At 41.4% G+C, this 24,026-nt stretch overlaps 1 protein-coding gene across 5 annotated transcripts in view; it reads right to left on the bottom strand.

Annotated features, from left to right (window-relative positions):
• GRIN2A (glutamate ionotropic receptor NMDA type subunit 2A) overlaps window positions 1-24,026 on the bottom strand; it is a 422,706-nt gene that overhangs the window by 23,615 nt on the left and 375,065 nt on the right. For all 5 annotated transcript variants that reach the window (XM_055242700.2, XM_055242701.2, XM_063618169.1 and 2 more), the window contains one exon: window positions 17,546-17,733. In XM_055242700.2, coding sequence (XP_055098675.1) covers window positions 17,546-17,733 — 188 coding nt within the window. The remainder of the gene's footprint in view (window positions 1-17,545; window positions 17,734-24,026) is intronic.

Here is a 24,026-nt window from a genome sequence, read left to right as displayed (position 1 = left end):
GGGATGGAGAATTGGGGCCGTATCCTCTCCCTGCCCAGTTGTCCTGTAGATGAAAGGAAGTTGTGTATCAGATTTGGGGATGTGATCTGTGGCCGTGGTGCAGAGTAAGATCAGCTAGACCATCTGAGCTTTGACCTTGAGGGCCTGGCTTCATTAATTCCACCATCTTGACTCAAAGCCACGTGAGGCAAGTCCATCCTCCCAGATGCAGCAATGAGAAACTCATTCCTTTCTCTCTTGCCTGTGGTGACCCAACACCCATGTTGTTTTAAAGACAAACTTAAAAACTCTCAAAAGGACAAAACAAAGGCCCAATAAATCTGACAAATAAGAAAAAAAATGAGCTAGAGAAAAATAAGACCCAAGTAACCTTGGGTTCAGAAATAATATCCTGGAGCCTATGACCTCTGTTCTCATGATCTCAGAGGGTCACTGAACTATTTGCTGAAGAGAAAAAATACTTTTGATGGTGGTGGTGATAGGAAATAGTGCAAGATTCTGGACACAAATAGATTGAATTTGGGAGATAAATATTCCTTATTTAAATGTCAGAATATTCCATTTCTGTATAATGCTGAGAAGTCACAAAACCAAAATAAAAATAGGGCTAGGCTTAAATGTATCCAGTTAGAGGCAGGGACAGGCTGTCTTTGGCATAAATGTTTCACCGCCACCTTCCAACTGAGGTTTCTGCTCCATGGATGAAACTTGAGTATTGTTAAGTTCATTGCTACTTGTCACATTGCAGGATTTCACAGGCCACGTGATTAGTTGCACAAGTTGGATGGAGTTGGGGGATTTTATGCACACAGGTTCCCAACCATAAAATCTCCCAACTCTGGCCGGGTGCAGTGGCTCATGCCTGTAATCCCAGCACTTTGGGAGGCCAAGGCAGGCAGATCACCTGAGGTCAGGAGTTTGAGACCAGCCTGGCCAACATGCTGAAACCCTGTCTCTACTAAAAATACAAAAAATTAGCTGGGCGTGGTGGTGGGCGCCTGTAATCCCAGCTACTCAGGAGGCTGAGGCAGAAGAATCGCTTGAACCTGGGAGGCGGAGGTTGCAGGGAGCCGAGATTACACCATTGCACTCCAGCCTGGGCAACAAGAGTGAAACTGCCTCAAAAACAACAACAACAAAAAACCCAACTACAACTTGTGCAGCTTCCCAACCAGCGTCTCTTTCAGAAGAAAAATTAAAAAGAGGATTGGACAATAAAGGATTGGATAACTCTATCAAACATCAAACATTACACATGGTCACAATTTTCCATTACTGGATGAAGTTGGAGAGATATAATTCTTTGACGTAAGATGGCAGAAACCTTGTAGGAATCCAGGAAACCTTATTATATACCAAGCACTTCTGGAATCTGCTTAACCCATCTGCCTCACACAAATAAAGACAGTCAAGCTGACATGGCTTAAAAGGCACATGCATTTGTGAGCACAAATGAAATCATAGTGACTTTTTGCCATTGCATATTTTCTCAATCAATAGTCCTCAAAATCTGATGACTTATCATGGGAAGGTTATGAGGACTTTTTAATATCACAAAGGGGTTCTTGTGTTTTAAACATATATAGATTTAAGAAAAAAAAGGATAGCAATAACTTCAGATCCTGTGCTGTTTTGAGGGCCACTGGCTAAACTGGGTTTCCAGTACTACAGCAGCTAACAACCCTGCCCTAATTGTCAGTGAGGGGAAGTAAATCTGGGTGTTTACGCGTGCCTTTCACAGGATGCTTCTTTTACCTGGTAGACAGCCTCATGCCTAGTTTTCCTATCCGTGACCAGGGCATCTCTCCCAGGAGGAACTTGTTTATAACTGCTGATGCCCTTGCAGCTCCTGTCTGACCCATGTCCAGTTTATGTCTGCCTGATCATCGCTCTGGCACTGGAAGCCCAACCTTGTAGTCTCCCTGAGGGAAAACCCAGTCTGCGGTAGTTCCTAGGTCTTCAGATGAAAGGTGCAAATTCAATACACCACCATATAGAAAATAAGCTCAAAGATTTATTACTTACACATCCTGGGCAGGGAGGGTGCAATGAATCAAGAGGACAGTTTTCTGCTCCTGCATCACATAAGGCAAGAATGAAGAGTCAGCCCGAGAAAGAGAGAATGTGGCCAACTAGTGGTACATAAAAGGGAATAGGGTGCGGGTCACTTTAAGTTTGCAGGCAAATGCCTGAATGATCCATTTAAAGGAAGCAGTGGGAAAGCATGGAGCCTGGTCTCCCAGGTGGTGGAGATGCCTCTGAGTTCTTATCTCTGGCCAGGGGCTTCAGCCATTTGGCTGTAACCCCAAGGTAATCTATGCTGTGTTGCTCAGTTCTACATGCCAAGAAATAGCTCCTCTCTTTCAGCAAGTGAAATTATCTTACTGCTTTTCAGTTTCTTTTTTATTGAAGTATTGTCAACAAGTTCCCCGAAGCTGTAAAATCCAGAAGCAAAATGGATCGCTTACATTTGATCTGTATTCCCCATTGCTTAGTGTACACAAGGAGCTTAATAGGCATCAGAGACTTGGTTGTGGAATGAAAAGAGAAGGAGAGAGTGGAAAGGAAAGAAAAGAGGACAGGGAAGAGGAGGAGAAAGAAAAAGGGGAATGGAGAAGGACAGAAAGTGAGAAATGAAACTATTACAGAAAGGACCCTACATCAGCTGTCAGAACCATCCCTAACTAAAGCAGAGGGAAGACCCTGTTTTTCTTTCCATAGAGGGTAATAGGGTGGTGTGCAGGGCTGGGTTATGACTTAGGAGAGCTCTCAGCTCTTCCTTTGCTGAAATCCTCCCCCTCCCCAGGTATGGAGGTGCTCCTCTGACCTCCTCTCCCTTTTCCCAAGTCTAAGGCACCAGATGGGGTGAGACAGTGGCCAGGGATGAGTGGAAGGGCATATGCGGGTGGGAGAGAAGCTAGATACCAATTCTAACTCAGGAAAGTAAGTAAGTGGGGCAGACTCCACAGTCCTCTGCCCCCATTGTACTGACATTAAATCTGAGGTCAGGTTACATAAACCAAGGTCACAAAATAAGGCAATGTTGATGTTGGGGAAAGAATCTGGATCTCTAAATGATTGGTGGCAACAGCCAACCACACAGCCACTGATGAAGACACCTAGAGTTCAGTTGCACAAGCCAGATTTACCTCTCATAGAAAGTTGAAAAGGAGCACTTGGAAATTGAAGAAGCTACCTGCGCTGCTGGCGGGAATGTAAATTGGTTTACGTTTTCAGAACACTGGTTCAACGTACCTACTAAAGTTGAGTAGACGCGCTCTATTACCCAGCAATTTCATTCCTAGGTCTATTTCCAAACCAGTAAGTGCCTTTGTGCACAAGAAAGGTACAAAAATATCCAAAGCAGACAAAAACTAAAAGTGATGTAAATGCCCATCAGCAGCAAAATGGATAAATCTATACGACGAAATACCACCCAGCAATGAAAAAAATAATGAGCTTTGGTTACATGCAGTAATATGTATTAATGTCATAAGAGACATCAATGAATACATGTTGTATGATTCCACATTTGAGGATCAAAAGAAGGCAAAACCACCCCATGGTCATGGAGGACAGAATGTTGATTACTTGTGGGGGGAATGTTGACTGGCAGGGGCCATGAGGAAGCTTTCTAGGATACTGGTCACATTTTATAGCTCAATCTGGGTGGCAGCTGCACAGCTGTACAAAAATTAACTGGACATTGGGATTTGTGCAATATAATGAATGTATGTCATAGTTTATAGAAGGTAACAAATAGAAAAAAACAGTGAGTGGCACAGTACAGGTATAAGTGTTCTTTTACTTTGGGGGTTAAGTGAGGTAATAATAAGGAAAGTTGAAGAAAACAGACTGTCTAAACCAGAGAGAAAAATAAAAACTTTTTTAAGTGTGATATTTCTTTACCAAAAGAGAAAATTTCTTTAAGGATAAGGGGATACCAGTCATGTTTAGTTAAATTGTTCCAATTGTTGGAATTGTTTCAAAATAACATGTCACTTTTATCCTTTAAGCCAGAGGTTACTAATCTTTCTTTTTTTATAGTAAAGGGCCAATTAGTAAATATTTTCAGCACTACAGGCCATACGGTCTCTATCACAACGACTCAACTCTGCCTTTGTAGCACAAAAACAGCCGTAGACAATATGTAATACAAGAATGGGTGTGGTTGTGTTCCAGCAAAACTTTATAAAAAACATGTAATAGGCCATAATTTGCAGAATTCTGATTTAACCAATCAAAACATGAAATAGGAAATAACTTTTTATATTTATATAAAAGAGATAGCATGTTGCACCTTCTAAAATAGCAAAAAGACCTATAATGCCTAATGCTGCTAGATTGTGGTAAAATCGGTACATTGATCCACTATTACTAGTACTTTAGATGAAAACAAAACTTTTTTTTCTTTGAGACAGGGTCTTGTTCTGTCACCCATGCTGGAGTACAGTGGAAGGAGCACTGCTCTCTGCAGCCTCAACCTACCAGGCTCAAGTGATTCTCCCACCTCAGCCTCCAAAGTAGCTAGGACCACAGGTGCATGCCACTATGCCTAGATAATGTTTTTATTTTTTGTAGAGATGGGGTCTCACCATCTTGCCCACGCTGGTCTTGAACTGCTGGGCTCAAGCAATCCCCCCACCTTGGCTTCCTAAAGTGCTGGGATTACAGGTATGAGTCACTGCACCCAGGGGAAACAAACCTTTTGGGCATCAATATGACGCCATATATCAAGACTCCTAGAGAGCTTTAGAACCAGTAACCCTTTAAATTCTACATCTAAGAGTTTGTTGCAAATAGTTCAAAAGAAAAAAGAAATAGGCATGAAGATATTTCTTCCATCATTATCTATACTAGCAAAATAACAAAATGTGTAGCATTTGGAAAATAATGTAATGGTTTCTGGTTTAATAAAGATGACACTTTATGCAAAAAATTAAAATACTTGTGAAAGCAGATAATGTAGTTACATAAGAATGCTTAAAATGTAATAATAAGTGAAAAATCATGGAATATAAAAGTGTATATAACCAATAATTATAATTATTTAAAGAAATGTGTCTGCAAGCAACAGGGATCAGGAGATAATCTATAAATTAAAAAAAATTATGTTAAAGTAGTAGATTGGGGTGATTATATGTTCAGCCAGCCCTTTCTGTATTTGTGAATTCAAATGATCACAGATTGAAAATATTTTGGGGAAACAATGGTGTCTGCACTAAACATATACAGACTTTTTTTTCTTGTCATTGTTTCCTAAACCATACTGTGTAACAACTATTTAGATAGCATTTATATTGCATTAGGTATTATAAGTAAACTAGAGATGACTTAAAGTATAAGATGTGTGTAGATTATATTCAAATGCCACACCATTTTATATCAGGAACTTGAGCATCCACAGATTTTGGTGTCTGTAGGAGGCCCTCAAACCAATCCTTCATAATACTGAGGGACAACTTGTATATACGATATATTGCCTTTCCAAATGAAAGTGTTGAAAAAATATAGACTGAGAGGGATTTGGGGCCACTGTTTATCCATCCCATAAATTTTGCACGTGCCTATGTGACATCAATGTTTGACTTACCAACAAGCCATTCATTATGTCTTATTTCCACTTTGATTGTTCTCTTGACATTTGACTTTCTCTGCTTTGAGCAATTCACTGCTTGTCAGGCATGGGCCTGGCATGCTGACCTTGTACTAATCCTAGTGTTGGATGGACAACAGACACTAAGATTCTGAATCCCAACAGGACCATTAGGAAATTCACTGCAAATTTACGCAGATAAAATCCCCTGGAGTTTTACCACTGAGGAAGAGTCAGTGGCTCTCCAGGATATTTATGGATTTTATCTGTTTCTTAAGTAAGTACTGTTCCATTATTATTCCAGATATGTCTCCAGTTAAAATTAGGAGGGAAATAAACAAGTCGAACTTTTATGGTATAATCTGGTCACAGGCCAATGGAGAAGCAGTTAAGTCCTTTATTGGTAATCTATGCTTAGAACTGACATATTTCTTATTTGAAAACATTGCATTTCTGAATAAATGGTTTGGCCTAGACAGTTTTTGGGTCACAGGAGAGTAAGTGACTTAGTTGTTGGGGCATCGAAATGGTTATCAATGTTCACCCCCTTCTGATGTCTATATCATCAGTGTATTATCTTTGTGTATACATGAGGTTTATGTACATGCAAAAGTCATCCACATACGTGGGAGCAATAATGAAATCCATATAAAAAATTAGACCCAATCAACGGTCTTTAGCTACACTTTCCCCGTGGTTTCAAATGAGACCCCGTCTACATGTATAAGGAATCAGGAGAGCCATTGCGTCCAAATCTAGTTCCAGATCCGATTTAATCGATAGAAGTGCTGGCTCAGTCTTTACCCAAATGTGGGGTTTTCAGTTTTGCCTGCTTTATTTTTAACACTGTTATTATAGTCAATAAATGAAAATGAAATCTTTGGAAGCAATAAAGGCTTTCGTGTCTATTTCGATCCTTCCTGAATGAGGAAGCTTAACATTAAAGCTTATCTGACTACGTCTTCCATTCATAGCCTACCCTCATATCTCCTATGTTCTTTATTGTGGTTGGCATGTGGACTAACGCTTAGAAGTGCCAAACCATTTATGCCTCTAGTTTTCACAATCACCAAGGGCTCTGTGTAAACCCAATTAGAAGCCCTGAGAGAAAGAGAATGAATAAAACATAGGGCAAAGATTCAATATCATGGACCCCAACTGAGTGATTGGATGGCAACTGATATTTGTACTCCACATATGCCAATTAGAGGATAAAATGTTTCGAAATGGTAAATATTGTTACTTTAAAGAGTGATTTTTAAACCTTATGGATGGAGCTGAAGACCATTATTCTCAGTAAACTAACAAAGGAACAGAAAACCAAATACCCCATGTTCTCACTTTCAAGTGGGAGCTAAAGGATGAGAATGCATGGACACACAGAACGGAGCAACACACACTGGGGCCTAATGGAGAATGGAGGGTGGTAGGAGGGAGAGGATCAGGAAAGACAAATAATGGGTACTGGGCTTAATACCTGGGTGATGAAATAATCTGTACAACACACCCCCATGACACAAGTTTACCTATATAGCATACCCACACATTTACCCATGAACTTCCAACAAAAGTTTTTTAAAAAGAATTCTATGGCTGGGTGCGGTGGCTCACAGCTGTAATCCCAGCACTTTGGGAAGCCGAGGTGGGCGTGGTCGGATCACCTGAGGTCAGGAGTTCAAGACCAGCCTGGCCAATGTGGCGAAACCCAGTCTCTACTACAAATACAAAAATTAGCTGGGCGTGGTGGTGGGCGCCTGTAATCCCAGCTACTCGGGAGGCTGAGGGAGGAGAATTGCTTGAACCCAGGAAGTGGAGGTTGCAGTAAGCCGAGAGCTCACCACTGCATTCCAGCCTGGGCTACAAGAGCAAAACTCTAACAACAACAACAAAAACAAAACAAAACAAAACAAAATGAAAAAAAAAAAAAAAAACCTAAAACCATAAAAACCCTAGAAGAAAACCTAGGCAATACCATTCAGGACATAGGCATGGGCAAGTACTTCATGTCTAAATCACCAGAAGCAATGGCAACAAAAGCCAAAATTGACAAATGGGATCTAATTAAACTAAAGAGCTTCTGCACAGCAAAAGAAACTACCATCAGAGTGAACAGGCAGCCTACAGAATGGGAGAAAATTTCTGCAACCTACTCATCTAACAAAGGGCTAATATCCAGAATCTACAATGAATTCAAACAAATTTACAAGAAGAAAACAACCCCATCAAAAAGTGGGTGAAGGATATGAACAGACACTTCTCAAAAGAAGACATTTATGCAGCCAAAAGACACATGAAAAAATGCTCATCATCACTGGCCATCAGAGAAATGCAAATCAAAACCACAGTGAGATACCATCTCACACCAGTTAGAATGGCCATCATTAAAAAGTCAGGAAACAACAGGTGCTGGAGAGGATGTGGAGAAATAGGAAAACTTACACTGCTGGTGGGACTGTAAACTAGTTCAACCATTGTGGAAGTCAGTGTGGTGATTCCTCAGGGATCTAGAACTAGAAATACCATTTGACCCAGCCATCCCATTACTGGGTATATACCCAAAGGATTATAAATCATGCTGCTATACAGACACATGCACACGTATGTTTATTGTGGCACTATTCACAATAGCAAAGACTTGGGACCAACCCAAATGTCCATCCATGATAGACTGGATTAAGAAAATGTGGCACAGATATACCATGGAATACTATGCAGCCATAAAAAATGATGAGTTTATATCCTTTGTAGGGACATGGATGAAGCTGGAAACCATCATTCTGAGCAAACTATCACAAGGACAAAAAACCAAACACCGCATGTTCTCACTCATAGGTGGGAATTGAACAGTGAGAACACATGGACACAGGCAGGGGAACATCACACACTGGGGCCTGTTGTGGGGTAGGGGGAGTGGGGAGGGATAGCATTAGGAGATACACCTAATGTTAAATGACGAGTTAATGGGTGCAGCACACCAACATGGCACATGTATACATATGTAACAAACCTGCACACTGTGCACATGTACCCTAAAACTTAGAGTACTATTAAAAAATATATATATATATAAAATATAATGTAAAGGGAGCAAATGCCTGCTTTAAGAATTTTCAGTTAAAAGTTATAAAATATTATAAAATTATGTACATGGAGATGCAATTTAGAACACTAGATAAAAAGTATAAGTTTCAATAAAAAAAACCCTTAATGTGTATTAGAATCATCCAGAAAGGATGGAGAAATGCCCTACAGGAGGCGAAAATTAGGTGTCTGTATTGTCAGTTGGCTTGCTAGATGATTCTACTAGATGCAAAAATGTCAAAAGCAGCTCCATATGCAAGGGCAATAGAGCAGGAGTGTTTAATCATTTTTATATCCCACCACCTGGAGTTTAAAAGCTGCTCAGTTGTTCTTTGTTGAATCGATGACTAGAAGGGAGAATGAATGAATGAACAAATGGGTGAATACATGGGAAGGGGGTTGTCAATGGCACCTAGTTCTTCTTAACTTGATTAGAAAGCTAGTAATTTACAGACTAGCCCAGCTCATCCCCAACTGTGATTTCTGCCTTTGAAGTCTCAATTTGATTAAAACACGTTTAGCAAGGAACAATAACTTTCTGAAATTCTGGAGATTATGCAGCTCCAAGAAGCTCTGTGGGGAACAAGCAATTCCAGCAACCAAGATAGGTCTTTGTGAACCTGGAGAGGCTGCTTTGCAAGCCTGTATCGAGGCCAAACATCTGACTTCTCTTAATTACATTCTGTTCTTGTTTCATTCCTTCTCATCTCCGGCTTCTGGGTCCTTAGTTTTCCCCAAACTGGCAGGGTTGAATGATCTCAAAAATTAGGTTCGGCCTGCTCCCATGGTGCTGGGGCCTGAGGCATGGACAAGTCTCCTTCACCATGGAACAATGGAAAAAAAAGTGTAGGTCATTTTCTCTCCCACCCTAAACTTCTGTCGCAAAGTGATTTTGCCCAGTACCTTCTGCAGGGTAATGATGCTGTTTCATTAGTAAAAGAGGAAGGAGCACTGACTCTGGGGTGTGACCTACCTGTGTTTAAATCACAGCCTTGCCCCTTTCCAGATGAGAAAACCACCTGTCTTCCAAGATGTCTATGAGGGTTTATAGCAGCTGAAGAAGTAACATCACGTAAAGATTAAAGCAAAGATCCTGGCGCCCTCCTGCGGAGGTACCAATTGTACCAATCTCAGATCTCCCACTTAGCTGGATAATCCTGGACACCTTACTTAACTGACCTGTGACTCAGTTTCCTCATATGTAAATAGGAATGAATAATCGTAACTCCATGCCATTTCGTCATTGTGAGGAGCAAATGAAATTAATATAAGGACCAAACTCCGACCATTTTCTTCTCTTGCCCAAAGCCCTATCTAAGGGGCCTGAAGAGTCACACCCTACAGACAAAATCTTGTCAGAGGGGTTTTATTCCATGCTATATAACATGGCTTAGTTTCCAACTTTGGCAGAACATCACATGACAGATAAAGAAGGAAATCAAAATATTTTACCTCCAAATATGTTTCTTTGCCGTATTTTTAAATGGCCTGCAAAGCCATTCTTGGGGAAAATTGCATCTTATATATATTCTCTATTCACATAACAAGATCTTTCCCCATTCCAGGCCCTCCCAATCTTGAAGAGACTATCTGAGAATCCGGCATCTTTTAGAGGTCTGAATAGAAAACACTGAGGCTTCAGGCACATAAGAACCCTAGTCTCCATAACCCCTTCTCTTAACCCAGAAACTCCTTTTTCTTGATTCCGGGCATTTCTATAATAATTTAACTCTTTCAACCAATTGCAAATCAGAAAATCTTTGGACTTTGACTCTACCTTTTACTTGTGCCCTACCCCCTATCCCACTATGGGTTATCCCGCCCTATCAGACTGCACCAATGCATACCTCACAGGTATTGATTGATGTCTTTTGTCTCCCTAAAACATGTAAAACCAGCCTGTAGCCCGACCACCTTGGGCACATGTTCTTGTTCTCAGGACCTCCTGGGGGGCTGTGTCCTGGGTGATGGCCCTCACATTTGGCTCAGAATAGATGTCTTCGAATATTTTACAGAGTTTGACTCTCTTCAAGGATAAATACGTACAGGGACTGAGATGATTTTGTGACATGTAGTTATCCTTCTTGTAAGTGTTACTTATTATGATAAATATCTATAACAATCATGGTAGTTGTTGAACTACTTCCATGTGGAGAAATGGAAAACTGTCCCATCCTCTCAAACGAGGTTTTCAGATGCTCTGCAGTTCCTCTCCCCTCTATTTTTACTTTGCATTTATCTCTTTAATTGGGCTGAGGCTGCTGGTTGTAATGGGTGTTGCTGAGTCATCTGAGGACACAGGGACCTATGTCAGGAAGAATTGCTGGCAGGGAAGCCATCAAAAGACAGATTAGACATCTCTGATGCAGGAGTGAGTCATCCGGTGGTCTGTGCCTTGTACCAACACACCGGAGCCGAGGAGAAGCAGAGACGGCTCTGAGACATCTTCAGTTTCATCTGCAATATGGCTAATTCTGAGTTTAATAAAACCAGCCTGCTCTGTGGATCCACTGAAACAGAGTCTTTGTTTTAGGAAGATCCTCAGGTGATTCTTACTCATGGTAAAGCTGAATGAGCTCTGCTGCAGTTCACTTGACCCATTGGAGCCTCATTTTCCTGCTTTGTGCAATGGAGATAATAAGATTTACTCCAGAATATTATGTAAAGGCTTACTAGGATATTATATGTGATGTGCTTGGCATAGTGCTGAACCATAGATGACAGAACCCAAAACAATTTTTTCCTTCCCTTTTCTCAGCATCATTTGCCACTGAATAATCAAATTAGGCATTCTTGTTCTTCTCAGTATCTTTTCCTCTGGCCCCTAGATATCAGAAGGGCTTGAGCTTTATGGTCTTTCTTCTGCTTCTTCAAATCCCAGAATCATTTTTTTGAAAATCACAAAATGCATGAGATAGACGGGACTTATGGGATCCCCTGTTCACCTTTACTTCAAAGCCAGAAATGCCATTCTTTAAGTCCAAGGCTTACCCAGTCTTCAGGTTCTCACTCAAGTGTTACCTTTTAGGGACAAAGCAGAATCGAGGTACTCAATAAAGAGTTGCTGGTTGCTGGCTGAATAAATGGCTGAGGCTTCTGTGAACCCTGGCCCATTCTATTCTTTGTCTAAATCTTGCCACACTTGTTTTCTTTATGAATCATTGTGTCCTTTATTCTTAAAGATACTAGTAATGTCTCATATTTCTCCTTGACCACTCTCTTATCTACCCAACACACCTAAGAATATATATGTATGTATATATGCACACATACGTAATATATACCACATACATAACACGTGTGTATATATGTATTTGTCTACATATGTGTATATATACACGTGTGATATAAATTTATATATGTGAATTACTAGACACATGTTTCGATTTTAGGATTAGATATTTTGCATTTATACATTTTTCAACCTACTGGACTGTAAGTTCATTGAGAGTAAGAAGAAAAAGACCATGATAACCCCTTCTGGGAACATCAGTGCCTACGAAAACATCTGTTTCTCAGTAAATGTTGGGTATCGATGCTGAGCAATGCTGAAAAATATGCATGAGCATTGTTACTCCAGTACTGAGAGTGGAAGATGCCATGGTGCACTCTATCATTTTAGAAAGACCACAGTTAGATGGGAAAAGGAAGGCAACATCTTGCTAGGATCTTGTGTATGCTTCCAGGCAGATGAGCAGCCTTTTTCCTAGGGAAATGCATGGCAGGCTTCATGTAAGAGGTTCCCTCAATAACCAAACACTCCATTAAAAGGTTATATTTACACAGCTCATTAGGAAAATTTTTTATACTTTTGACACTCATTAGACTCATAATCGTCCACTGAAGCTACTGTGTAACAAGAGATAAACACTCCTTTCTAGAGGATGAATAATTAGGTACTGCTCAGCACTGTACTCTTTACATGTCTAATTTTAGAGGCTAATTAATCCTGCTGAAGCTGCATACGATAAGTGAAATATTTATGTAGCTGTGTTAATTCATGTATTTACTCCTAGAGAGACATTCAGAATTGGTCATGGCTTTCCGGGAAGATCATCTGGAGACACCCCCTGGACCAATGGCATTTTCTCTCCCAAGTCTTTGCCTCCAGATGGGCTCAAGAGATGAAGCTGAATAGACACATTTCCCAAACCCAACGGTCTGACCAGGAAGGCAATGAGCCAGAACAGAAAATATCAATGAGAACCTGGATGTTCTGTGAGTACATGAACAAACCCCTGGCCCATCTGGATGCTTTTACTGTTTATTTTTTATTTGGTGCAAAGAAGACCTTTTCTGTTTAGCACCACAAAAGTTGTTTCTGTGTTACTAACTTGACTATACTATTGCCAGTGCAACGCTAAAGAAGTTGTGTTTGATACTAGAGTTGTGCACGGGCAACTATGGTGATGAGAAGGAGGAGGAGGGTGGTGGTGATGGCCATGATGATGGTGGTGATGATTGTGGTAATGAGGATGATGGCATTGGTCATGATGATGCTGATGATGATGATGATGATGATGATAATCACTGATGATGATGATGATGGTGATGATGGTGGTGATGATGGTGATGATAATAATGATATCAGAGGCGTATGAACCAGAACAACTCCATCTGAAATAGTAGCTGGGTAAAATGAGGCTGAGACCTACTGGGCTGCATTCCTAAATGGCTTAAGGCATTCTAAGTCACAAGATGAGATAGGAGGTGGGCACAAGATATAGATCATAAAGACTGTGCTGAGAGATAAAATAGGTTGCAGTAAAGAAGCCTGCCAAAACCCAACAAAACCAAGATGGCCATGAGAAGGATCTCTGGTCGTCCCCACTGCTACACTCCCACCAGCACCATGACAGTTTATAAATGCCATGGCAATGTGAGGAAGTTACCCTACATGGTCTAAAAAAGGGAGGCATGAATAATCTACCCCGTGTTTAGCATACAATCAAGAAATAACCCAGCCCTTGGGTCTGCTCTGTCTATGGAGTAGCCATTCTTGTATTCCTTAACTTTCTTTTTTTATTTTTATATTTTTATTTTTATTATTATACTTTAGGTTTTAGGGTACATGTGCACAATGTGCAGGTTTGTTACATATGTATCCATGTGCATTTCCTGCACCCATTAACTCGTCATTTAGCATTAGGTATATCTCCTAATGCTGTCCCTCCCCCCTCCCCCAACCCCACAACAGTCCCCGGAGTGTGATGTTCCCCTTCCTGTGTCCGTGAGTTCTCACTGTTCCATTCCCACCTATGAGTGAGAACATGCGGTGTTTGGTTTTTTGTCCTTGTGATAGTTTACTGAGAATGATGTTTTCCAGTTTCATCCATGTCCCTACAAAGGACATGAACTCATCATTTTTTATGGCTGCATAGTATTCCATGGTGTATATGTGCCACATTTTCTTAATCCAGTCTATTGTTGTTGGACATTTGGGTTGGTTCCAACTCTTTGCTATTGTGAATAGTGCCACAATAAACATACGTGTGCATGTGTCTTTATAGCAGCATGATTTATAGTCCTTTGGGTATATACCCAGTAATGGGATGGCTGAGTCAAATGGTATTTCTAGTTCTAGATCCCTGAGGAATTGCCACACTGACTTCCACAATGGTTGAACTAGTTTACAGTCCCACCAACAGTGTAAAAGTGTTCCTATTTCTCCACATCCTCTCCAGCACCTGTTGTTTCCTGATTTTTTAATGATGGCCATTCTAACTGGTGTGAGATGGTATCTCACTGTGGTTTTGATTTGCATTTCTCTGATGGCCAGTGATGATGAGCATTTCTTCATGTGTTTTTTGGCTGCATAAATGTCTTCTTTTGAGAAGTGTCTGTTCATGTCCTTTGCCCACTTTTTGATGGGGTTGTTTGTTTTTTTCTTGTAAATTTGTTTGAGTTCATTGTAGATTCTGGATATTAGCCCTTTGTCAGATGAGTAGGTTGCAAAAATTTTCTCCCATTCTGTAGGTTGCCTGTTCACTCTGATGGTAGTTTCTTTTGCTGTGCAGAAGCTCTTTAGTTTAATGAGATCCCATTTGTCAATTTTGGCTTTTGTTGCCATTGCTTTTGGTGTTTTAGACATGCAGTCCTTGCCCACGCCTATGTACCTGCTTTGACTTTACTCCATGGACTTGCCCTGAATTCTTTCTTGCATGAGATCCAAGAACCCTCTCTTGAGGTCTGCAGTGGGACCCCTTTTCTGTAACAACGATGGTGATGGCTAACATTTATTGAACCACTTGTGTGTTACAGGGTCTATGCTAAGCTATGCACTTTACGTGTATTCTCCCATTTCATCTTCACACCAGCCTTATTAAGTAAATATTTCTGTACCCTTTCACAGATGAATAAACTGAGGCTAAAAAAGATCACTTCTTTCATAGAAGTATTTGTAAATGGGACAGTAGATTTAGTTCAGATGTGCACTAAATTACTCCTTCCTAAAAGATTTATACATCTCAAGAGTTTAATTAGTCATCTTTGATAGATATCTTAGAGAATTAAATGTAACAACAGTCTTCCCTAATCGGCCCCCTTCCAGAGTAAGGTCCCTCAAGTAGAAGCTTTGCCACTTACTAGCTAGGGGATTTGCCCTCTGAGATTCAATTTCCTCCTCTGTAAAGTGGGAATAAGCAACATTTAACCTCATAAGGTTACAAAGATTACATTGAGGAACATATGTAATGCATCCAGTATGAGGATTGACATACCCAAGTCCCTAAATATGTTAGCTGTTTTATAATAGATGCTTTGAGAGTGACACCAGTGGTGGGTGGGGCTAGAGTTAGAACTCACTTATTTGATAGACACCTATCACATTTAAAAGTTTCCTGCCAAATGAAATACATCTTAACATCAACCATTCATCCATATACATATTTATTCATTCAAACCTTTATTGACCAATTTACCTGTGATGTTCAGTGTTTTGTTGTAATGCTGGAAATAAGACTCCTGTTTGCTGAGTAGTTCATCCCCTGTAAGGGTGTTTATCCACTCCTGTGATAGGCAAAACATTTGGCCCCAATTCTTCAGTGTACTCTCCATGTCCCACACTTTGCCATAAAGCTTCAAGACCTATCTCATCAAAGGTAGAGTATACCTGCAATCCTTTGACCATGAACTTGGCCACCTGACTTGCTTTGGACAGAAGGATGTTAGCAGACATGAACGTGACCAAGCAGTGGCTTCAAATGTGCATGTGCAGCTAGGCGTTCCTTTCTGTGCTTCTGCCATAGCCAGGAAAAGAGCTTCCCCAGGTATCTGCTACCTTTTCAGCCTGAGACGCAGCATAAACACGTATGGAGCAGAGACCACACCATTGATTCATGGGCTTGTGGCAGGAAGCAGAGGCACTATCCCCACCCCAGGCAGAGCTTCTCCACTCAACCTGTGCTACCATGAGGAAAATAAATGCTTACTGTTGTACGCCTCTAAGATCTCACAGCAAAAAGCTGACCAACACAGCCACAAATCATTATTACACAGCAGAGAACATGGCCAGTGATCTGAGGAAGGTACAAATGCCCTATGGAGAATTCAAAGACTCACATGTTCTTATTTGGGAGTTAAATATAAAACACGTTTAGAATGCTTGATGGCACTGTAAGAATCTAGGATTTAATTCTGTGAATAGAAAGAAGATAAGAAGCCACAAGTAATTGTGCACTTCATTCAAATTCACACCAACCCTATGCACTAGCTAACCTCTGTCTATTTTGATATTGCATTTCACTGTAATGGTAACTAGATTTTTCTCTCCCACCTCTAGCCTGGCATAACACATTCTGTAACCATCTCTGAATATAGCCTCCACTATTTGAATGGGGCTTCTGCCCTCAGGCCTGAGCCTTTGTATCCTCCTCATACCGAGCTCATTTTTGGTGTTAACCTGCTATCTGAGCTGACGTTGCTTTTCCTATTTCCTCGGTGTTAGCAATTAAAAGGAAACCAACGCACCATTCCAAGCCACGGCCAGCCTGTAGAGGCCATGCCAGGAAACCCCGGGCTACAGTGAGATCACCAGCTATGAAGCAGAAAGGGCAGACAAGAGGAAATGCTTCTGGTGACACAGCTGGCCCAAGTGGCTGTATAGTTCTATAAATGCCACAGTCTCATTAGACTGTAATAGAGATTGCCTTTCCTTCATTCCTCCACGGGATAATAACATGAGTTGCCATGTTGGTACAACATGACTCCACCCTGAGTCATGCCTGGTAAGTCTAGGAAAGTCTTTGACCTCAAAATGCATCAGAAATCCTTTCTCTGGAGTGAAATTGGGACTGATTACAGCCTAGTTATGTAATTTTGTACAGCAGGGTCTCTCAACCACAGCCTCCCAACATGTGAGGTTGGATAATTTTGTGTTTTGTGATGTAGGGGGCTGTCCTGGAGCCTGTAAGGTGTTTTTCTGCATCTTCTAGCCCTGGCCTCTACCCATTAGATCAGCAAGCAGATTCCCAGCCATGATCACTGAATGTGTCTCCAGGCATTGCCAAATGTCACCTGGGGGACAAAATTGCCCTTCACCCTTTGAGAACCACTGCCCTAGAGAGAAGGCCTATAAATTCCCACTTAAGGCACCAGGACTGTCCTGGCTCTTGTCTTATTTAACTCTTTCCTAAATCCCCTGAGAGAGACTGTATCCTCAGAATACTTTTGTTTGTTAAATTTAGTTATCTAGAATTGCTTTCCATTATAAGCAACCTAAAGAACCATGGTTTCATGTGACAGGAACTCAGTAAATATTTTTAGGGAGCAAACTCATCATGCAGAGATCCACTGGGAAGCCCAGGAGCAAACAAAGCGAGTGTGAGGGTCTCGAGTCCCCCTAAAGAAAGGGGTCACCGGGGGTCTTACCATCACCCACAAACTGAAGCAAGGCCAGGTCGATCTGCCTCTTCCAAGGAGAGCCTTTCTGAAGGGCAATTCCATAACCAGTGGTGGCAAAGATGTACCCACTCCCGATGGTCACCAGCTTGCAGCCTTCATCCCTCCCAGCTTTGTAATTCAAGACTGCGGCATCGTAGATGAAAGCGTCCAGCTTCCTGAAATGACAAGAAACCGGGGGGTCATAGGGGTGGCCAGGTACCACCTCGGGGTCCAGCTCCTGAGGCCTGATCCTGAAAGCATCACACACTTTCTTTCATGCTGGTGATGATGACTCATGGCCTCTCCATCCCCTCGTCATAAAAGGATCTATTTTTAATGAGGAGATAAAAGCCAGAACCTTTTCTCTCCAACTTACAAGAGGCAGCTAAATAAAGACATGAAGGATCCATATATCCAAGTGAGTAAACAGTTGAGTTTGCTGGTTTGCTAAGTGTTTGTCCTTAACACTCCCAATGGTGGAGAACAGTGGCCTATTTAGAAAGGTTTGCATCAGAACAAAATAAACCACTAAGGGGCAGAAGAATTTGGTGGTAGTGTGTATGAAGGGGAAAGGAACTAAATAGGAATATTTTTTCCTCCCAAAAGAAATACGTGTGCTGCTTATTTATCATACAGAAATTGTTGCAGAATTTTAAAAAATCCAAATAATATAGAAAAGTATTAAAAATACAATTAAAATTAAAACTACCTATAATTCTATAACTCAGACTCAACCTTTGTTAACATGTTAGTGAACAGCCTTCCAAATTTTTTAGTGAGTATGCACAAACACGCATACACAGAGATTGGCAAACTTTTTTCTTTAAAGACAAGATAATAAATAGTTGAGGCTTTGTGGGCCATACAGTCTCTGTTGCAGCTATTAAACTCTGCTGTTGTAGGGTGTTATGGGCTGCACTGTGTCCACTGCTGACATTCATACAGAAGTAGGATGAACCCTTAATCCACTCTGGCTGGCGTCCTTATAAGAAGGAGAAATCTGAACACAGACATGCACACAGGGAGAACACCATATGAAGACTGGAGTTATGCTGCTGCAAGCCAAGGAACTACCAGAAGCCAGGAGAGGGGCCTGGAACAGATCCCTCCCTGGAGCCTTCGGTGGAAGCGTGGTCCTGCAGATGCCCTGATCTTGGACATCTAGCTTCCAGAGCTGCGAGACAGTCATTTCTGTTGTTTAAGCCACTCAGGTTGCATTCCTTTGTTATGGCTGTCCTAGGAAACCAAGACATAGCACCAAAGCAGCCATAGAGAATGTGTAAGCAAACCAACTTTGCTCTGTTCCAATAAAATGTTATTTAGGAAAACAGATGGGTCCACGGGCTGTAGTTTTCCAACCCTTGTTTTAATCCTGAAAATGTTATTATGCCACACAAACTATTTCTCAAATTGCTTTCTTCTCTCATTCCATACTTAGTGAATGTATTTCCATGTCAATAAATGTAGCACTTTTAAATTCTTTTTTGATATACTTATTTTTATTGAGGTATAACGTATATGCAATAAAATGCTTGATGAATTTTTACATATGTATATATCTTTGCAATCACCATGCAGTTCAAAATGTGGAATGTTCTCGTTTCCTTAGAAATCCTATGCATACCTCAGAAAACAAGCATCACGTAATCTCTCCAAGGCCACAACTGTGCCTAAGTATTATTATTATTATTATTATTATTATTATTATTATTATTATTCAGATGGAGTCTCACTCCGTTGCCCAGACTGGAGTGCAGTGGTGCCATCTCAGCTCACTGCAACCTTCACCTCCTGGATTCAAGTGATTCTCGTGCCTCAGCCTTCCAAATAGCTGTGATTACAGGTGCCTGCCGCCACTCCTGGCTAATTTTTATATTTTTAGCAGAGACAGGGTTTCACCATGTTGGTCAGGCTGGTCTTGAACTTCTGGCCTCAAGTGATCCACCCACCTTGGCTTCCCAAAGTGCTGAGATTACAGGCGCTAATTATGATTAGATCCCTATCAGTAGTCCTGGATATTGTTTCCAAATGTTAAAGTTATTTAACGGGGCTGAAATGATCACTGTGGAACGCAGGGATGAATGTCTCAACTCTAAAATGGGTATGAAAACTAAATCGGAGATGACTCAACTTCATGACACTTTCTCAACTTTATTGCCTTTCTTTCTTTAACAAGAAAACATAAAACAGTGAAGAAAAAAAATAAAAATAAAAATGGCAAAGAGAGGATGTGAAACACTGCATCTTTTCAGAGACAGCTGCCGAAGGACTCCCTATGGGAACAAAACTATTTGGCAGGTTTACCGCCGTGTTCTTCATTTTAATTTTTTTTTGTTTCTATAATGGTTTGAGGTGGTGCAAAACTGTAGGACTTGTCTCATCCACAGAAACACTCTGAAGCTTTGATCTCAAGGTGGGGGTATCAGAGACTTGGTTTTAGGCTCTGAGAGTATTTAAAGGGAATCAGATCAAGCAGCAGCAGAAGAGAAATGGGCACTGAATGGCAACAGTGATGGCAACCTAGAGCTGTCATATGTAACCTAGAGCAACCTAGAGCTTGGCTTGATGACAGCAAGTCAAGAGCAACAGCCAGCAATAGAGAGACCTGCAGAAATATGGGACGGAAAGTTATACAAGGTCAAAAGTAACTTGTGTATGATGGGAGTAGAGTATGTAACAGGAACACTGGAGTAGTAGGTAAAAAGGACCTGAGTTCTAGTCTAGGCTAGGATGATGGTGCAACCTCAGGAAAGTCACTTTCTCCTTTTGGATTTCTGGTTTCTCCTCTGTGAGAGGTGGTGTTCATTGTGGTCTTGCTGAGACACTTGTTCAGCTGTGGTATTCTAAGATTCTGTGAGCCAATAGTCACCTTCTGTGGCTATCCATAGGGAAATTGAAACTCTGGATAACACATGTATCCTGAGGACTTAGGGCTGTGGAAGGTGTTGGTCTCTTGATAAAGCTGAGATATTTGCAACGTCAATACTTCCCATATCCAAGTTGCCATGGAGATACAGAACCTTGGTTTTATTTAGACTTTCTAAGTCCCACCCAACTCTCATCTCTCCATTCCTCAAAAAATAAACATACACACACACACATGTACACACAGGCACATTCAAACATTAAGGCCCTCTGTTGGAATTCATGGGGTGAAACCTTCCCCCATCCTGCTAAGCCACTGTGCACTGAGGTGCTGCTGGGTTGGAAATCTAAATACATACCTAGCAACCACATAACAGTTGTCCAGAAGCGGTTTAAGTTGGTATTTTATGGACAGGCATAGACATCTGCAAATCAGTACCATATTTCATGACAGGTCTTTTTGAGCTGAGCAACAAACAGACATATGAGTACAAGGAATAAAGGAAGTTTTCTTTGGGAACAAAGTTTATAAAAGCACAATGCTGAAAAGTCAGAGGCAGGACAGCTGCAAAAGATGTGGTTGACTCTGACCAAAGCAATTACACATTGGCATGACTGGGGTGGGCTGGTGGTCATGCTGTCAGAGGGGTCTGGCCATGGAGAGGCACAACTGGGCCAACCCTCCATGGCCTGTCATCTTAGGGCCATGTCAGAACTGAAGTGATTACAACACAGAAAGGAAACTGTGGGCCACGTGAACTGGTTTCTAGATTCTAGAGAGCTGGGGCCTACACACAATGGGCTACAGACAACTGCATGTTTAAAAATATCCTGGGGCATACACAGTCCCCTCTCAGAGAGATGGTCATTGTCTGAGATACCATCTCACACCAGTCAGAATGGGCTATTATTAAAAAGTAAAAAAATAACAGATGCTGGCAAGGTTGTGAAGAAAAAGAAAGAATTATACACTGTTGGTGGGAGTGTAGATTAGTGCAACCATTGTGGAAAGCAGTGTGGCGATTCTTCAAAGACCTATACTGAGTATATACCCAAAGGAACGTAAATCATTCTATTATAAAGACACAGGCACACATATGTTCACTGCAGCACTATTCACAATAGCAAAGACATGGCGTCAACCTAAATACCCACCAGTGATAGACTAGATAAAGAAAATGTGGTACATATACACCAAGGAATACTATGCAGCCATAACGAAGAACACCACCATGTCCTTTGCAGAGACATGAATGGAGCTGCAGACCATTATCCTGAGCAAACTGATGCAGGAACAAACTATGAATTAAAATAATAACAAATGGAATCACTAATAATCACTTTTAAAAAAAGAGATGACCATTGTCTGCAAGGTGTTTTATAAAATAATACTTAGCATTTTACAGACATCATCCCACTGACGCCTCACAACTGTCCAGTAGCAAGATATTATTATTGTTGTTATTTTTCTATTCTGCCTATGAGCAGACAAGGTTCGGAGAGGCTAAGGCACCCTGGGGCTTGTTGGTATTTCCAGACTTTATATTATAAAACCCTCTAGGACAGTACTGTCCAATAGAACTTTCTACAACGCTGGAAATGCTCTGACACCATCTACTATGGATATTGAGCACTTGAAATATGTTTAGTGCAACTGAGTTGTAAATTTCATTTAATTTCATTAATTTAGATTGTAATGCAGGGGGTCCCACGTGCCTATGGGCTATTGCAGTGGATGGCACAGCCCTAGCTGTTCCGTGGCAAGCAAGGGGAAGGCTTAGGGAGCAGGACTCTGGGTCTCCCTTCTTGCTCTGACCCAAAAAGTCTACTTTTGATCTGTTTTCTATCAGAAAAAATAATTGTTCCTGTTGTTAAAAAGAAAAAAATCCCCTAAATCTCTCAGACTTGTCATCAGGGACTTTGGGCAAAGCACCTGTATTGCTCAGGCTCAGTTTTCTCTATGAAAAATAGAGCCAACTTGCCGGGCATGGTGGCTAGTGCCTGTAGTCCCAGCACTTTGGGAGGCTGAGGTGGGTGGTTCACCTGAGGTCAGGAGTTTGAGACCAGCCTGACCAACATGGAGAAACCCCATCTCTACTAAAATTACAAAAAAAAAAAAAAAAAAAAAAAAAGCTGGGCATGGTGGCACATGCCTGTAATTCCAGCTACTCGGGAAGCTGAGGCAGGAGAATCTATTGAACCTGGGAGGCAGAGGTTGCAGTCAGCTGAGATTGCACCATTGCACTCCAGCCTGGGCAACAAGAGCAAAACTCCATCTCAAAAAAAAAAAAAAAAAAAAAAAAGAAAGAGGGAAAGAAAGAAAAATGGAGCCAACAATATTTGCTCTTAGAGGGCTGTTGGGAATAAAGGATATTATATAAGTAAAGTATGTGTGCAATGCTCAGAACATAACAAATGCTCAAAACACATAAATGCATTCAGTCAAATTCAGATTTTATGCCAAAGGGGCTCACCAATTTTATGGATCCTATAGGAGAAATCCAGTTCTGCATACTTTATATGCATTATTATATATTTTTTGGTCCTTCTCCTTGTGCAGGGATGGGCATACTACTGCTATCCCCATTGTCAGATGGAGAAACTGAGGCATTGAGCATTAAAGTGACTCAGCACCACCACCCAGCCCATATGTGTCAAAAGTGGCATTGGAACCTATGCAGTCTGACACCAAAGACCACTGACATAACCACTGTGACCAAGCCATGTTATCCATAAGACTTATGGAGTAAATGGAGGCAGCTCTATTACTTAGGAAATTCAGATTGGGGGTTTTAGCTATAAATAAGCCAAATGTTTTGAAAGCAGAGGCAAGGATGGGGCCAGAGCAGCCGGTGGGTTGTTCCACTTCATCTGTCTTGTTCCCAACAGCCACAGAGTCATCTAAGGGGCTGGAGGTACCTCCATAGACAACTCTTGCCCCCTAACATGGTCTACTCCAGTCCATCAGAAGACATTTAGCTATAGGTGGCCATAGCTTCTTGTTGAAGATGGAGGGTAAGAAAGAGAAAAGAGGCCACCTGAAACAGAAGCCTGCCATATTTCAAGTGCTTAATTTCCACAGTAGACAGTGTTAGAGTATTGGTCCGATGTGGACCAATGGCATTTGGAGGGGTTAAGCTGCGACTGCTGGATGCAGAGTGATGTGTTAGGCTGCAGCCTGGTATTGGCAGCACTGGCTTGGAACATCACTGAGGGGCTGATTCCTTAGAATCAAGAGCATCCAACTGAAAGCCCAATTAAGAACACACAGCTAAGGGAACCCAGTTACTCTTCTCTGCTTGGTGCATGTTCTCTTCCTTTTTTCAAGAGGAAATTGTCTTTGTGCCATATTCTCAGTTCCTACCCAGGTACCAGGGTTGTATTTCTCCCACTGGGCAGGAGGAGGTTCAGAGGTCAGGTCTGAGAACTGTGGGATGTTGCCTGTGATGAGGACAGAAACATCATCTGACACACTGGGGTCCATGCCACCTTTCTGCCTCCAACTCCCTATAGAAGATGTTGGAGAGGAGTGATCCCTCTTCTCCAATGTCTGTGACAGACCAAAGACATCTGGGCTTCCCACCTTGAGGGCTGGAGCAGTGCT

This window comes from Symphalangus syndactylus, chromosome 14 (genome assembly GCF_028878055.3).
Source record: "Symphalangus syndactylus isolate Jambi chromosome 14, NHGRI_mSymSyn1-v2.1_pri, whole genome shotgun sequence".
NCBI lineage: Eukaryota > Metazoa > Chordata > Mammalia > Primates > Hylobatidae > Symphalangus > Symphalangus syndactylus.
This window is presented reverse-complemented; position numbering and strand designations above follow the sequence as displayed.